This window comes from Malaya genurostris, chromosome 2, assembly GCF_030247185.1.
Source record: "Malaya genurostris strain Urasoe2022 chromosome 2, Malgen_1.1, whole genome shotgun sequence".
Taxonomy (NCBI): domain Eukaryota; kingdom Metazoa; phylum Arthropoda; class Insecta; order Diptera; family Culicidae; genus Malaya; species Malaya genurostris.
In genome coordinates this window covers 112226755-112243717 of record NC_080571.1, presented here as the reverse complement: position 1 = coordinate 112243717, position 16963 = coordinate 112226755, and the positions used below count along the sequence as shown (strand labels likewise).

General features: G+C 35.9%; 1 protein-coding gene across 1 annotated transcript; it reads left to right on the top strand.

Annotated features, from left to right (window-relative positions):
- The first annotated feature begins 1266 nt into the window (after positions 1-1266).
- LOC131427966 (uncharacterized) lies at positions 1267-11984 on the top strand. Its single transcript, XM_058591581.1, has 3 exons — positions 1267-1911; positions 1979-2062; positions 11043-11984. Exons 1-3 carry the CDS (start codon positions 1535-1537, stop codon positions 11854-11856), a joined length of 1275 nt encoding a protein of 424 aa, XP_058447564.1. The 5' UTR covers positions 1267-1534; the 3' UTR covers positions 11857-11984.
- The last annotated feature ends 4979 nt before the right edge of the window (positions 11985-16963 follow it).

Genomic DNA, 16963 nt, shown 5'->3' with positions numbered 1-16963 from the left:
CTCCGAAAAAACTTAACATTTCAAAAATACACTAAATTTACAACTCGGCCTACCAACCCCGTACAAAACTTGGCCAACCTACCCCCAATGGATGTTTCCGAGAACAATCACGATTTACACTAACAGAAACAAGAGAACACTGAAAACCATCATACCATTTCTCAGGGTTTTGAATGCCCTTTTCAGCGGTACAATGTTTTTATGAATTCGGATGATAATTGGTTCGCGTTACGCATATTACTGTACAAAAACCTAAATTTACTCAAAAGAGCCGAAAAAAGAATTACCGGGTTCCTATACAAACGAAAACACAAAAACACCTGAAATTTCGTCGATACATAAAAGCAAAGCAAAGTTCTGGCATTACATTCCTTTTGTGGAATTTGGCCTTTCTGTTTCAACAGACTTCGCAGCCGATTCTTAGTGTACAGAATCATTGCATGGCTAGTACTATGGATCCTCCTGACACTAAGAATCCTTCCAGGTCGGGGCTCGAACATACGACAACTGGCTTGTAAGACCAGCGTCCTATGCATTGAACCGCCAACCCGGGATACATGGGTGGTCTAATACTCCACCAAAATCACAATAGATGTCGCCTTTGCGCATAATAACCTTCTCAGAAAACCCACTCGGTCAACCTGCCCCTTCAGCCAGCTAGCCCCGGTCACCCCTATAAATTATTCAACAAGCAAATATGTGCTTCTGTGGTTCAGTCGATTAACCGATGTGCTTGGTGATCTAATGTTTCTCGGTTCTTGTCGTGCTGTTGTCATCGATTTTTTTGGTTTTTAATTCATTCGAATTCAAGCCATGTAATTTTCAAATCACGCAATGTTACATGTTTTTAAATATAAATTTGTGTGAAATACGACGCTTCATTTATGTGCATCTTATAAGATGATTTGTCAAACTGTGATGATGATTAGATAGATGAAAAAAATCGATTTTGAGCAGAAAAGGTTTTTTTTTAGTTCGTCATACGACTTATTGAGTGTTGTGTTAAATACCCTTTCATTCGCACTTTATCTTCTATGACGGAACAAGTTTTTGGCTTAATATAATTGTAAATAAACATAAATTTCGAATTTTTCATCGAAGAGTTCCGTTTTTGTGTATATTAAATCCTGTTAAACGGAAACAATTAAATATGCCACCAACGACTATACTCTCCCATGTGCAAAGTACTATTATACTACAGAACAATTTCACCCCTTGATACGGTTTTGAGATACGCTCCCAGTTGGAACAATTTAAATCAACATTTCCTTTCCTACCGTGCACACCTCAATTAGCTCTCTAAGTTTGTGTACAGCAGATATAATAAGGAGTGTATTTGATTGGTAAATTAAAACCCAACTCACGGCGAAGAAACAATATTTTCCATTGTACGTTCAAACATTGATAACGAAGATAAGACAATAAAAATAGTCAAACCAATATTTCGCTATCAGTTCTTCTCATCGACTGTCGGCGAACGGATCTCGAATTCTATCAAAGTTAGAATACGGCAAACAATCTAAAGTGAATCGAAATGGCATCGCAAAAACTGAACAATGTCTCGCCAATGTTTAATGAAGCCATACTGAATGATATCATTCGTGATTACGGTGGTCACAATTTTACTTCATGGCACTTCGAGAATAGCGAATTTGGCAAAGGCGATTCCTATCTCAGCGAGGTCTATCGGTTGCGCGTGGTGGACGAGACTACGCGAGAAGCCGAAGGCGACAAACCGCTTGAGGTTAAGCTGGTGGTCAAAACCATACCGAAAAATGTAGCCCGAAGGTTAACATTCCGGTCGGCGGACTTTTTCCGTAATGAAATCAACTTCTACAACATCGTCATGAGTGAGTTCAACAAGTTTCAACAGGAGAAGCACCTGGCGAAACCATTCGACGAGACGAGCAAGTAAGTTCGTTCGTGATGCTATGAACAGCAATGTCTATTTAAAACAATGGAACTATTTTAATCATAGATGTTTGGCAGCGTACACGGATGGAATCAATGATTTCGTTGCAATGGAAGATCTCAATCAATTCGGTTATGAATCTGCATCCAGGTAATGAATTTACTTATTTTAAAAGGTAGACATTAGCTTGTTTCCTGTTCTCTTTTTCTCTGTTTCTCATGTTTCAGTTGTGAACTTTTCAGTTCCCTCTCAAGCGTGGCTTTTCTACCTCGCAATACAAGACGTGTTCATAAAATTTTTGTTTTGAAGAATATTAGGATTGCTAATCTGGATAGAAAACTTTCATACTCATATAGAGGTTAAGAATAGAAAACAAGTAGGCTGCGTGTTCGAGGCGATTACAATTCAATATCACTTATCTTCGGGTAACAAAGACCGAAAAGAAATCAAATTATTTTGATTTCTTTTGGAATCCTAACAAATTATTTAAGTCAAAATCTTTGGGTCGTTAACAAAATCGCAGGAATCTGCTGGAGATGTTAAATTTTTCTTTCCACAAATTATTCCCGATTATGCTAAATTGGAATATGTCACATGATCGGTTAAGTAATTGCGAATATTTTGCCACACAAGTTGTCAAAGTTGACAAGGGCAAATAGCTTGGCTACGATAAGTTATCAAAAAACCTAGACCAGAATCAGCCTTAACACCAGTATACTCGTGACCATTGATCATCCTCTGTCACATGCTAGCCGTCAACAGGCGTGAAGACACTCGTGGCTTAACAAGAAGCAATCAAACCAGACGATATTTAAAATTCTACAGTCATGATAAGATGCAATATCACGTTCGAATTTGTGCGAAAATGTACAGTACATCTATTAGAGCGACATGAGTATTCTAAGTGAACGCTCCTATTTCCATCCTATCAATGAATTGAACAAAGACAGTAGATCTCACTCCAACTAAGGCGTCATGCACAAATTATGTTACGTCATTTTTCTATAACCTTGACACCTCCGCTCTCCTTTATGTCACAATTAAGGAATGTCGCAGAATATACGAACGCCTCTAGTTTTTTTTGTGGAATTGGACTAGCACGACTAATTAGTATTGTCAACATTTGCTATCTAGCGCTTGTAGACCAGCTGGCACACCTTCATGCGAACGTTCTTCATTAGATTCAGCGCAGACTTCTTGGCGGCAAGTTTTGACAGTTCAACATAAACTGCTAAGCAGGCGTAGTTTTTGCATCGATGTGCCATGTCTTCACTGAAGTTCCGACAGTCCAACACTTTATGTCGGTTTTCGGGCCGTCAACAGAGAGTAGTTATTTGGGGTTTTGGTACTATATAGATACCGGTTTGTGCTAAGTGCACAAAACTTTTTTAAAGTAACGTAAATGCGGTATTAGCATTTCAGCATAAACTACCCATGTACTGGTAAGTGTACAAAGTACAAAACCGGTACCCGTGCGACACTAAAACCCCTGAAAAACCATAGCTATCTTATCAAATTTTGGGCTTCAGTCGATGTCTGACTGGCTTGAAACCTTTCCTAGTCGAACCATATAATATTATCCCTAATAGCACAGGTTATTACACATCAATGACAGCAACTTATATGAAACAAATTCATGGAACCCGTTGAACCAATGGTAAAATGCTGCAGATCAGTCACATTGAAACAGAAAAAATACGTTTGTGTCATGTTACAGATTGTTAATGCTTTGGCAGTCGATGATCGAAACTAAAATATAGAATTCAAGCTTGTGTGAACATATTATATCTACTCAAAATACATATGCCATTCTACACACTTAAAACCGATTCTCGATCTCGGCGAAATGAAATGCCGAATTGGATCGGCAACACGAAATTTTACTGATTGCCCGGGTAAAAGTGATTTGCAAACCAATAACAAATTTTATTATTAAAACCGGACATATAAATGGTAGAAACTAACATTATTAAGTTTGATATAAGAATTAAAATTTCAAAATTCATAACAAAGTCTTCATAAGAAAATGTCAACAAAATATAAAATTCTGTCATTGTAATATCAAACCAAAAACAAAATATTTAGAGGAAAAGAATTTTTCAGTTATTTTATATTCTAGCATTCTGAATTAAATAATAGAATAAGAATTTCTCTTATCTGATTCTGATGCAATTTATTCAATTGTATATTATTTGAAGATAGAACTACTGGGTCAATTGTACTTAATAAAATTGACATAACTCATCAACAACGAAATAAGATATAATAACTAATTTAGATGCTAAACAGATATTGTACAATTTCTTGATTCTCATATGAAATATCAAGAAAACATCAAATATCGCTATGACAGCACAAAAACGTCAAGACTAGATATAATGGTAAAATTTGTTATTATTTTGATTTTTGTTTGCCATTTACATCTCTACCCGGGTGTTCAAAAATTCACATGCTCATTGCCGAAATTCGTTATTGTAAAGTTCTGATATCTCGGTAAAGCGCATTTTATTACCGAAGTTTGGCATAATATGTTGCTGAACTTGTCTGTAAACAACAAATCACGCCATTTTTAAAAACGGCCAATAAACCAACCAACATTCACTTTGAAGAGTAATTTCGAATGACTCGGCACTTGCTGAGAGTAAGTTATAATAGTAAACGGCAGAGAAAAGTTTTCTCTTTCGTCTGGTGTTAAATTTAATACTCTGTCTTTCATAGCTCGCTTGCAATTTCTTTCGAAAGTGGAAGTTGACAGGTGGCTTATTGGCCGTTCTCAAAAAAAAACGCGTGAAATATATCGAAATCAGCAAATCCGTTTGCCGATATTTCGAACAGTGTGTGCTTTTACTGAAATTCAGCGCGACACTGGTCATCTAATGTCACCTATCGATTTTGTACAGCACCGGACGTCGGCATTTCTCATGGAGCTGAAAAATATTTACGAAAGTCTCAAATGAAAGAAATTTCAGTATTACGTGAAAAGCTAAGTGAAATCAAAATGTTCTTTTCATATATACTTTTGAATATTTGTTTATTTTCAGGTAAGCACTAGAAACAAATGTGTTTATCTGTGATGTTTCTTTTCGCGATTTGAATTTTTTTAATTGAAGTGAGCATTAATAAAATGCACTCATTCCCCAAACTTGAATTTCGTGATAAGTTTTTCGTGCAATAATAAAGCAAACTCCTTTCTACACTCGTTTACTGATGACTCGGTAATCCATAATTCGATCCCGATCGCTTTTACCGAACAAATAGCAAAATTGCTGCTGACAAGTTCAGCTATAATTGACAGCTCAGGATTGCCGAAGTTCTCAGTGATTATACATTTTTTCGTGACGGCAGTGGTGGTAAAGCATCGATTCCGAATACGCAAAACGTGTTCGTTCCGAACCAAAAAGCGAACCACCATCGCGAGTATGAATTTGCCGATACCATCGTTCGAGCAAGCATCGCCGAACCAAGAAGCGATGCTGATGGTGAAAGAACCGATGCTTTAGTTTGTGAGCCTATCGTTACTAGTATGTTCATGAACATCCGATTCGAGTACTATAGGCTGCTGCTTCGGATGAACCGAACTTTGTCAGCTGCGGCTGGACGTTTCAGTTTTTGGGTAGCTTAGCAGAGTATGGTAATTTTGTACATTTCCAGCGAGCGTAGGGTGGCTCAATATGATAAATTGAAAATATTTTAACATTTGCAAATTCGATATTGAATAAATTGGTGAGTCAATAGCAGTTAAAATTGAGTAATTTTGGGCATTTTCAACGAGCGGCATTTACATTTTCAGCGAGCGGGGGTGGCGTAATATGAAAATTTGTAAATTTTTTGATTTTTGCTAATTTGATGTTTTATTAAATATTGATTCAAAAGAAATTAAAATTTAACAATTTTGGACATTTTCAGTAACCGTAGGGTGGTTCTATTTGAAAAATCGACAAAAATTGTATCTTAGACTAATTCGGTGGTCTTGATTCTGGAAATAATTTTTTACATTTTTATCGAGCGTAGGGTGGTGCAATATGAAAATTTGCATATATTTAGACTTTTGCTGATTTCATGTTCCATTTAATAGTGAATCAAGAGCAATGTAAATTTGATAATTTTGGACATTTCCGACGAGCGTAGGGTGGTGCTATTTGGAAAATTTTAAAATTTTTGACTAATGTCGATTCAATGTCCTATTAATTGATGAATCAATAGCAGTTCCAATAGGATTTCCAATTTACAGCGAGCGTAGTGTGGTTCTATTTGAAAAATGTTAGTATTTGAATTTGCAGATCCGATGCTTTATTGATTGATGAATGAATTAAATTCGAATATAATAATTTTATACATATCTTGTGGGCGTGGAATGGCTTAATATAAAAAATTGGGAATACTTTACCTTTTGCTAATTCAATGTTTAATAGATAGCAATTGGAATATTAGAATTTTAAGCATTTTATTCGGTGGTAAGGCAACTTTATATGAGAAATTGTGAATTATTTTTCCAAATCGGATGCTGTATTGATTAATATATAAATAGTAGTGGTGGTGAACCATCGGATTTAAACATGCAAATCGTCGAAGTGCCTGTGATTTTGATTGTAATTTTTAACGCGCTATTACTTTGCTCATCAACTGAAATAGAATTTAGTTTTGATGCTGTAGGTAGTCATTTCATCGAACCATAAATAATGAAACTACGCATCGAATCGAGCTCAATTGACCTTCGCCGATGGTCTGCCAACTGAATGGTTTGGTACATATTGCTCCGCCGAACAGCAAGCGAACTTTACCATAAACCGAATAAACCGAAAAGCTTTTGCATATTTTTGCTAGGAAAACATTTCTAAACAAATATGTATAAAGCATTGGTGCTCGGTTCCCGCTTTACCGTTGGCATGAAATTGTAAATAGTTTAAAAATTACAATTTCTATATTAAGCCATCCAGCGCTCGCTGAGAATATCCAAAATTAACAAACGTCGCTCGCTCGCTAGAAACGTCCAAAATCATCCAATTCTACCTGCTACTGATTCGAAAAAACATTAAAATACCAAAAATCAAAATATTTTCAAATTTTTTTATTAAACCCCCCTACGATCGCTGAAAATGTTCTTATCATCATCATGAAAATCATCTTATTTGAACTGCTATTAATTCATCAATCAATAGAGCATCGAATTGACATTAGTCAAAAACTTTACCATTATACAGATAGAACCATCCTATGGTCCCTGAAAATCTCAAAAATGAGCAATTTGTTATTGTTATTAATTCACTATTAAATGAAACATTTTATCAGCAAAAGTCAAAATACTTACAAGTTTTCATATTGCGCCATCCTACACTCACCGAAAATGCCCAAAATTATTCAATTCGAACTGCTATTGATCCAACAATCAACAAACGATCGAATTGGTATTAGTCAAAAATTTTACAATTTTCAAATAGTACAACCCTACGGTGGCAGATAATTTCCAAAGATTTTTTACTATTTAATAAATCATCGAATTAGTAAAAAAAATCCGAATTTTCAAATGTCGCCACTCTACGCTCTCTGAAAATGTCTAAAATTATCCAAGTTGAACTTCTATTGATTCAACAATCAATAGTACATCAAATTTAAATACGCTCGTTGAAAATACCTGAAATTACTTTATTTTATTTGTTATTGACTCACCAGTTTATTAAACATCGAATCTGCAAGAGTAAAAAAAATCCCTTTTCCTATTGAGCCACTCTACGATTCCTGAAATTTTCCAAAATATTCAATTCTTATTGTTATAGATTCTATAACCAAAACCATAAAATTAGCAAAAGATCCAAAACTTACTATTTTCCATATCGAGCCACCCTACGCACACTGATAATGTCCAAAATAATACCATTTGGATTGCTATTGATCGATTTATCAATCGAACAAAACAATTTTTTTGTGCTGATCACGTGTGCATTGATAATTTCAAAACCAGGATGCGAGAATTGAAATCAACAAACCATCGTATCGAACGCAGTTTACTCGGCCCTCGCCGATGGTCCGCCAACCGAACGGTTCGAATCAGATTGCTTCGCCAAACACCGAGCACAGAACACCTTCGCATTAACCGAGAGAATTTTTTGAACCTATCGCATGCTTACGCTCGGCGAACAATTTTGAGTAAATTTGCAGAAGCATCGGCGTTCGGTTCGCAATTTACCACCACTGCGTGACGGTTACTGAGCCCTCGGCTGTGCAAATCTCGGTAATTATTTTTCTGAGATTCAGCAATAGAATTTAAGTGTGTATATATTTATGGTGAAATTGATCATTGTTATTATTGAAAACGTAGGGGGCATCGATGTTTTGGGTTCTAAAAAGCAATTAATAATCATAATTTCATTCCCATCATATGCAATTTTAAATTTAAAAGTGGACATGTACTCAGATAGAATTTATATTGGTATTCAAAATTAATTTTTGAAATATCAAAGTTTAACAGCTGTTTATGTTAATCAAACGTAATGGATAATAATAAGTTTGTAATTTAATTACTACTTAATTCACTTGTCACAATGGCAACCATTTGCATAGTTTTGTCAAACATACACTGCCGTGACAGTGCGCGCAGCAAAGTTTATGACAAAGCACAAATATCGGTAAAAAATTTATCTGAATTTCACTAGAATTTTCATATAAGCGCAGACTTGATAATGCTCAAGTTTTAGGAATGGAGCAATTTCTCACTATTCATTGATTTAATGTTATTGCCTAGGAAAATGCACGAAAACTTTCAATCGACACTGTATTTGTTTTTTTTTTTAATTAAGTCTGTTTCGAATCACAACATAATAGTTGTAACAGTTGTAACCAATATAAAATCTTCACGTAACTTTGCATCTGGTGTGTCATTTTTCCATTATCACATTACATTACAGTAACCAGTTTGCAACCAAAAATAGTCAATGCAAACATGTCATAAGAATTAGGTTATCGAAAAGTTACATTGAAACATATTGTTACTTATGTCGTTTTCGCTTGATACCAAACCTAACCCAGTTTCCACCCTAAATGCTGTCAAACCGTTTGTTTGAAGCTAGTTTCGAACCTAGTTTTAACGTTGTTGAACTGAAAATCGAGTCAGTTTCGAACCTGGTTGTTATATCAGGTTTGCTCAAACCGCCGTTGCTAAGCGCGAAAACAACACAGTTTCGTGAAAAGTGTTTGTTTGATGAAACTACCCTGGGTCAGTTTCAGTGTTCTCAAGCGAAAACGACATTAGTATGAAGAGATGTGAACTCGTAACATTAGTTTGTCTTCATTGGCACCACCAGAAACCAACTTGTTTTGTGGTTTCTATGATGCATGTAGCTCACACGGATAAAAATCCATTGCCATGATTTAAAGTAATGAAATCATGAAACATGTCTTCTCATGAAGTCATGCCCTAATATTCATGAGTAAAATGATTGATATCGTGAACAATAACTCATCTTTCATACAAATTTTCATGATTGATATCATGTTTTGCTTATGAAATTTCATGATTTCATGATTTTGAGTTATGGCACAGGCAATGGATTTATATTAGTGTAGGTTTCATTTTCTATTTTTATGAGGTGCTACTTGGAATGGACTCGGCAAGGATAAGTAATCGAATTTCACCTAGAGTTCTTCGGTTTCACTTCGGTTTTCGCAGTGATGCAGATACAGTGACGAAGTTTGCCGATCCATGTAGCGGATCTTTCATAATATAACTATGTCGGATTTCTAACACGGCAGAATATGATTTACAATATTCTATATTTTTCGTATGTCAATCCCATTACTGGGTTTTTGATGTTTTGAGAAAGATTTCAGAGATATCATTTTCTGATAATGTTATTCATTCTCTATTTCTTACGAGAAACGACAAATTATATAAAAATGATTATTCACGTATTGTTATCAAACTTATGATGAAAAACTGCCCTCGGATGAAATTTGGAATTATACTATACGAACAGATACCAGGCACAAATTTGAACATTTATGGCACAAATCTACAGAAAAGTAGCAGAACGTGCCATCTGAGCCAATTTGTTCTGAAGATTCGTAAACAGTACCCAACTAGAGATGGTCGGATAAGCATTTTTTCAAACCCGAAACCCAACCGTATCTACACCCAACCTCATCTTCTTCGAATTTTATATTTCATTTCACGATTTGTTCATAATTATAATCAACCATACCGAGGAAAGTCACTGAAAGATTATTTATCATTTCTTTTTTAATATTGGAATTTGACGCATGAGAATGAATATGAAAAACTAGCAAATTTTTCAAATCTTTAACCGAAATCAGCAAAAATTATCATCAGTTTTACATTCGCCACTTGAATGCGCATCATTCGCAGAAGAGCTGGCTGAATTCTTCAGCAGGAAAAGAACGAAAAAAAGATTGGAATAAGGTAATTCAGAATTCAAAAGCCAGAACTTTTTATGGATTTTGTTCTTCTGTTTCGCATCGAATCTCGTACATAGAAGTAGAGGAGAGAAATGTCAAATTCGTGCGCTCAAAAATAGCAGCACTGCGCATCCATGCAATTGACATGATATGTTCAATGTGATGCCGTGCGATGGCGTTGCTGAACTGAAGATTGATTTCGCGCCAAGCTGACAGGGTCTGACGCGGGATTGGGAACCAAACTCAAGAAGGCTGTGTGCAGTGCCGTATCTAGGGGGCGCAAAGGAGCGGTAAATGAATCCTTGGGACCTTTTTTTTTGCTCATCAAATGGATCCCTCCAGAGATGAACTTTAGGGAACTTTTAGCTTTTTTTGCTTACTAAACTAACGATGAGGTCGTCTCGGGTGCAAATTTTACTAGATACGTCACTGGCTGTGTGAAATGCGATGATCTCACCCACCACTTAATGCCCGCCCTGTGATAATATTTCTGAATTGTTGAAATTTCTCTAAATTTTTTAGCAAGTACAAAATTTATACAAATTTCTAAACATTATTGGATTTGCTTCAAAAATTAGTCTAATAAAGAATATTTTATTTGAATCTCACACCACTAGATAGATTTAGAAGCGCTATTTATAGGTTCATGCTATTGTGAAAACTTTTATATATTAAAGAAACAACTTGAATGCTGGAAAAACTAATTAGCTTTATATTTCAGACAAAAAGGCGTGGGTCTACCAGAATGCATTTTATGCATGCAAACTCTCGGTCGTTTCCATGCACTATCGCTGGCAATGAAAGATCAGCAACCAGACAAATTTCATTTCTTAGTTAAGAACATTGAAGACACCTACTATGCTAAAGAGCATAAACCCTGGTATAACAACTTCTTAAAGGGGTTGATCAGCATCGCTAAGCATGCCGTAGCTCAAGATTACGGTGGTACGGAGTTAGAGGAGAAAATGAACAAGTTTTTCAACTGCGATTTCTATGACAAAATGGTGTTTTGGACGCATACACGAAATCAAAATTCCGTGATCAACCACGGAGACTGCTGGATGCCGAACTTTCTATTCCGTTACGATGATAAAGGGGTCCCAACATCTAGCAAAATGATAGACTTCCAGTTGGCACGTTACTCCTCTCCAGCACTGGACATTTCATTTTTCGTTTACTCGTGCACCAACCAGGAGCTTCGTGAAGCTCACTACGAAGATTTGCTGATCGCGTACCATCAAAGTTTATCCAACCAACTTCGAGAGTTAGGATCGAATCCGGATGAACTGTTCCCTTACTCGGAACTGCAGAAAGAATTACATGAATTTGCACGATTTGGTGTTGGCATGGGAATTGAGTCTATTCCATTCTCACTACTGGAAGAACATGAAGTTGCCGATTTGGATCAGATCCAAGGAGAAACCGCAGTACAAATTGAAAATGTTTGGTCCTTAAAAAATATAAAAACCGCAGAAGGAAGACGTCGGCTGACAGATATGATGAAACATGCAATTTCTTGTGGATATTTAGATTAGAGGACAGCACGAACAAATGCAAATGATAATTGAAAAGTATTGCCTGAATGTTAAGTACTACCTAGAAATAGAAAAAAATAAAAATGTAAAAAACAATAAAAGAAAATTTTGGAACTATTTAGTACTGATTTTATGTGTTTGAATTGAGTTGTTATTAAAAAAAACTGTTTTAATTCACCTTGTGGTGTAATGATGCTTTCTCATAAACATTTCATTAGAAATTGATGCGAATTCTGATGCAGTTTTTGACAATCTATTTCCAGAGCAGGAACCCGGAGATCATAACATTCGTAAAAAGTTTTTGCTGTCATCAAATAGCCAGCCCTAATAATAATTATGAAATCTGCTTTGAAAATTTTGTATTTATTTGGGTCATAAATTTTATGACAATTCGATATTTTGACCACCATATAATAAGTTCAGCGAAAAAACTATTCCATTCAAATATCGATTATAGGTAATCAGAAGTAATATTTTTCAAATAACATCATTAAATATTTTTTGTCATTGGATTTTTATTTTTGTTATTGTTATCAATTTAATCATTTGTAATCATAGTATTTACGTAAATATTATTGACAATATTACTGCACAACCTGCTGCTGAAATTTTGTATACATCACGAAGCAGAAGATTCCAATGCATACCTTTTCAACTAAACTTCAATCAATTGGAATTCTTTTATTCTTTCTGCCCGTGGCGATGATGCTATCCAATCGCAGCACCGTGATCAACCCAACCAAACACAAGTAACAGACATATGTGCCTGCACAGGCGTTCTGGTTTCCTCAACACGATTGGAAACACGTGCTTATGTGTGCTTGATGGTTTAAAAACGTTATTAGTTTTCGTTCTCCCGTCTACGCTATACGAAAATTAACACTCTGCGTGCTTCGTTCGCAAAGGCGGTGGTGTTTTCTTCGTCCGTACCGGTTTTGCATCGTTATTTTGTAAGACGGTTTGAAAGTTTTGACACTCATCGCCCTATAGTTCCAAAACCGGAAGTCGGAAATGAAAGGAATTGCACAGTATCTTTTGAGATAATGAGATATTTTGAATCAAGATTTTTGAAAATCGAATAAAACCGTTGCTGAGAAATCCAAGTAAGTTCCGTTTTTTGGAGTTTCTCTTCTCTATTATTAGTGCTTTCGGAACTGGAAATCGGAAACTAGTAGTTCCAAACAGAGTTGCAAATAGTCAGTCATGTCAAATGACCTTAACAGACTGACTAAAATCATCGTCAACTGTAATCGGTGCAGTCAAAGTGTCTGTCAAATAAGATACTCGATAGTTCTATGACCAAGTAGAAGTATACTCAGTCAAAGAGTTTATCTCTCTCTAATTCTCCTATTTCCAGTTAAAGTAAAAAAAAATCAACGAGAGTACTAACATAAACATAAATTGATAAACAGTTCGTGCTCGCATCTCACACGACGAAGTCGAAAATTTTTTACGGTCGCAAATCATATACGGTCGAAACAACAGAAACAAAGACAATACAGTACAGTGAACAATAGAGTGTACGGAATGGTCAAATACGATTTAACAAAGCCGGAATCTTGGCCTACAAGGCCAAATTCAATTTGTATAGATTTCAAGCGCTGCAAAGTTAAACCAGCAGCAAATGAAATTGAAATCTTACTTAAAGAACGAATGCATCTAGATGCTAATAATATAACTGAGATTCAATTCAACAAGGCGTGTAATCTGTGTATCCATAATAAAGTTTATTTGAAAAAAAAAGTTTATGTCATCGCTTTATTTTTCCAGATAATTGTGAAAGATCACAAAAACACTCATTTTTCAGAGCTATTTTTGATAAGACTCGGTAAATCCTCCGAATTTTCCAGCCATTTTCACCCTGTAGATAGATAAATGTATTTCAAAGGTCTGTATGTTTTTGGTTTTGGCAAATTTTTCAAAATTTCCATCGAAAATTTCCTAAAACCACCCGCGCGCATGGTACTTGGACGATGGCCTTAAATACAAAATTCCTGTGCACATGGTGAACAATGCCATAGAAGTACGCGTGCATGACCTTCCTACGCAGGTCACCGATCAGTACGTTCGGGAGAATATGTCGCGGTACGGTGAAATCCTTTCCATCGAAAGGGAAGTATGGCGAAATTTTTTCCCCGGTATCCGGAATGGCGTGCGAATGGTACGTATGCATCTACGTAAAGCAATTCCATCTTGATTACCTATGAAAATCAGCTGGTTACATGCCAGTTTTGTGAACAACCTGCACACTACGGTAAACCTTGCACCGAAACTGCGAAAAGGACATCTTCAACCAAAGACAAGGTCAATCGTTCAACAATGGAAACTAGTGAGCGCAGCACTCCTGTTTCACCATCAAACCAACCAGTAACTGCAACCAATGTACAACAAGGCGCATCTACAGCAACTGGCAACGAAAAAATGTACTTAAGTTCGCTGACCGGACAGCAGTTATGAAGGTTAATTGACCATTTGTTGCACAGACGCTTATGGAAGTTTAACATTAGCGTTGACTGATGCAAGAGCCGGTTTAGTAAACAAATTTAATCTTGTACAAATTGGTCAAGATGGTACGACTTGATAGGTGTACTAGTCGGGAGTTTAAAAATACTTTGTATTAAAACAGCCGATTAATATGCCTCCAAAACACATTCGAATTTTTTTCTCAACTTAGTCGCAAAACTAATCGGTCGATTTTCAAGAGCCCGATTTCGTCGGCAACTGATTCATTTAAGAACTGTCAAATTTTCTACGGGGATGTACTATTTATATTTTTCCCTTCAACGATGGCACACGAAATGCCAATCTTAAGGTATAATGTAGCGGAATTCGCGGGTCACGTTTTTGGTCAATTGGTTCAATAACTAGACCGATTTTCAAAAAACTAAAAACACTTAAGTTTTCGCAAATAAATTTATCACAACTAAATTTGATTTTTGAAATGTATAAACGGTTACTGTTTCGTTTCACGTGGATGGTTTTAGAGCTGAAAAGTAGTGTTTGTAGCAGAATTTCACAAAGAATTTCAAAAGAACGAGTTGAACACAATAAAATGTAACTGATAAACGACAATGCTAGTAATGTCCAAGTATGTTGAGTTCAATCAGACCCTGTCAGCTTGGAGCGAAGTCAATCTTCAGTTCAGCAACGCCATCGCACGGCATCACATTCAACATATCATGTCAATTGTATGGGTGCGCAACCCTGCTATTTTGGCGCGCACGAATTTGACATTTTTCACCACTACTTCTATGTATAAGATTCGATGTGGGCTCGTCTGGGGGCGACATACTCGCAAAAAAGGATGTTGCCAATGATTTGTTCGGGAAATGTGAGAGCTGGATATCTTGTTAATATGATATCTTTGGTTCAATGCAATGATGCTACTGAAGCAATAATACATGGCTGTGTAATATAATATAATAGGTATTACTTCAGATTGTAGCCATTCACTATAGCAAAAATAAAAATTCAACCTTGACAGGCTAATGAAAGAAATGAATACAAGCCAAGTATTTTCATTCAGGTCCCACTTAGAAAAAAACGTTCAACGGTGGTCCTTCATTGGTCCAATACGTTGGATCACTGGTCCAATGAAAGTCCAATCAATCGTTCAACGGGAGGCCAACACGGGACCTTCGTTTGCCGATTTTGAAACAGACCGTTGAACCGAATGCCATTTTTTTCGTTCAACAAACCCGGCAGACAGAGGTCCATTGTTGAGCCATTTTTAACATGAGGAATTGGAGCCCCGTTGGACTAGTTTTACTACAGAATTTCTGAAGTTTTTTCCACTTATTTGTTCAAACTCACAATACATACCTGCACAATACTTCTACTTCACGTAGAATAACAACAAATTTTCTTTCTATGGAAAGGTAACACTTAATTTTCACACTATTTTTGCAAGAGAAAAAACAACAACAAACCGTCCCAGCAAATTGAACGAATATTTCGTGCAATATATCGTTCAACAAGCGCTCAAAAATCAACAAAGTTGAACGGCATGCTGAGAGGGGTAGAACCTTTAAAAATATAACATTTATATAACTTGGTACCAGAACCAGAATTCATTGAAAATGTATCATACTGAATAGAGGATCAAAACATAATTTATTTGGCACAATCTCCATATACTTGTATAAGATAATGAAAAAAAACTCGAATAAACATCGTCAAGCAGTCGTTAAGGAACTTCAACCACGCTCTGTCATGCGTGTCGAGTGAATACTTTTACATAAATTTTATTTCATCGGCTTGAAGGAACTGGTGAACTACTGTCAAAGATATCGAGAAAATTGAATGTTTTTCTTGTTATGCTTTGTGCGACGATTCGGTCAACTCAAGCGACAGAAATTTTGCGCGCCTTTTTTGAGACTACTCTTTGTTTACTTTCTATTTTGATTATTACGGAGCCATTATTGCAAATTCTCTCAAGTTTCCAATATAAATCGAAATCTTATAGTTTTACCTTGAAAGTTTTGCGAAGAGTAAAGCGTCAAATATAAAATCAGTACGGTAAATCGTGAAGGAAAAAGTAAACAAAGAGAAACTGTCATTTGCAGTTAGGCCCTTTTGTCGTGAGACGGCCGAATTGTCGGGTGAGCTGTTCATAAAATTCGGAGGGTCGTGCCAAATAACATTTACTGGGTATCAATATTCGTTGTGCGAACGTACACTCAGGCAAAAAATATATAAAATTTCATAATGATTTCGAATGGTTTTTAGCCACAAGAATATCGAATGCGAATCATAAGGCCATCTTATGATGTCACGAAAATTGGAATTCCAATAAAAAAAACCTTTGAAATCCATACGAGTTTTTTAGGAACATTGCACGGAATTTCTATGACAAACATAAATTCTCTCATATATTGTGTAATTCGTAAGTTGTTCGTATGAAAACTACAATAGTGATAAATGAGATGTACATTGCAGAGGTATAGTTTTCATATTAATCTTATGAAATGGTGATTTCGGTGATTTTTGATGCATCATAGGATTTGCCTTATGATTCTCACTACTCAATTTGCCTGAGTGTAGTGTTTCTTGAGACCATCTTCCGCTCATATATTTTGTTTTCGACGCATTTAAAACCAGTCCGATC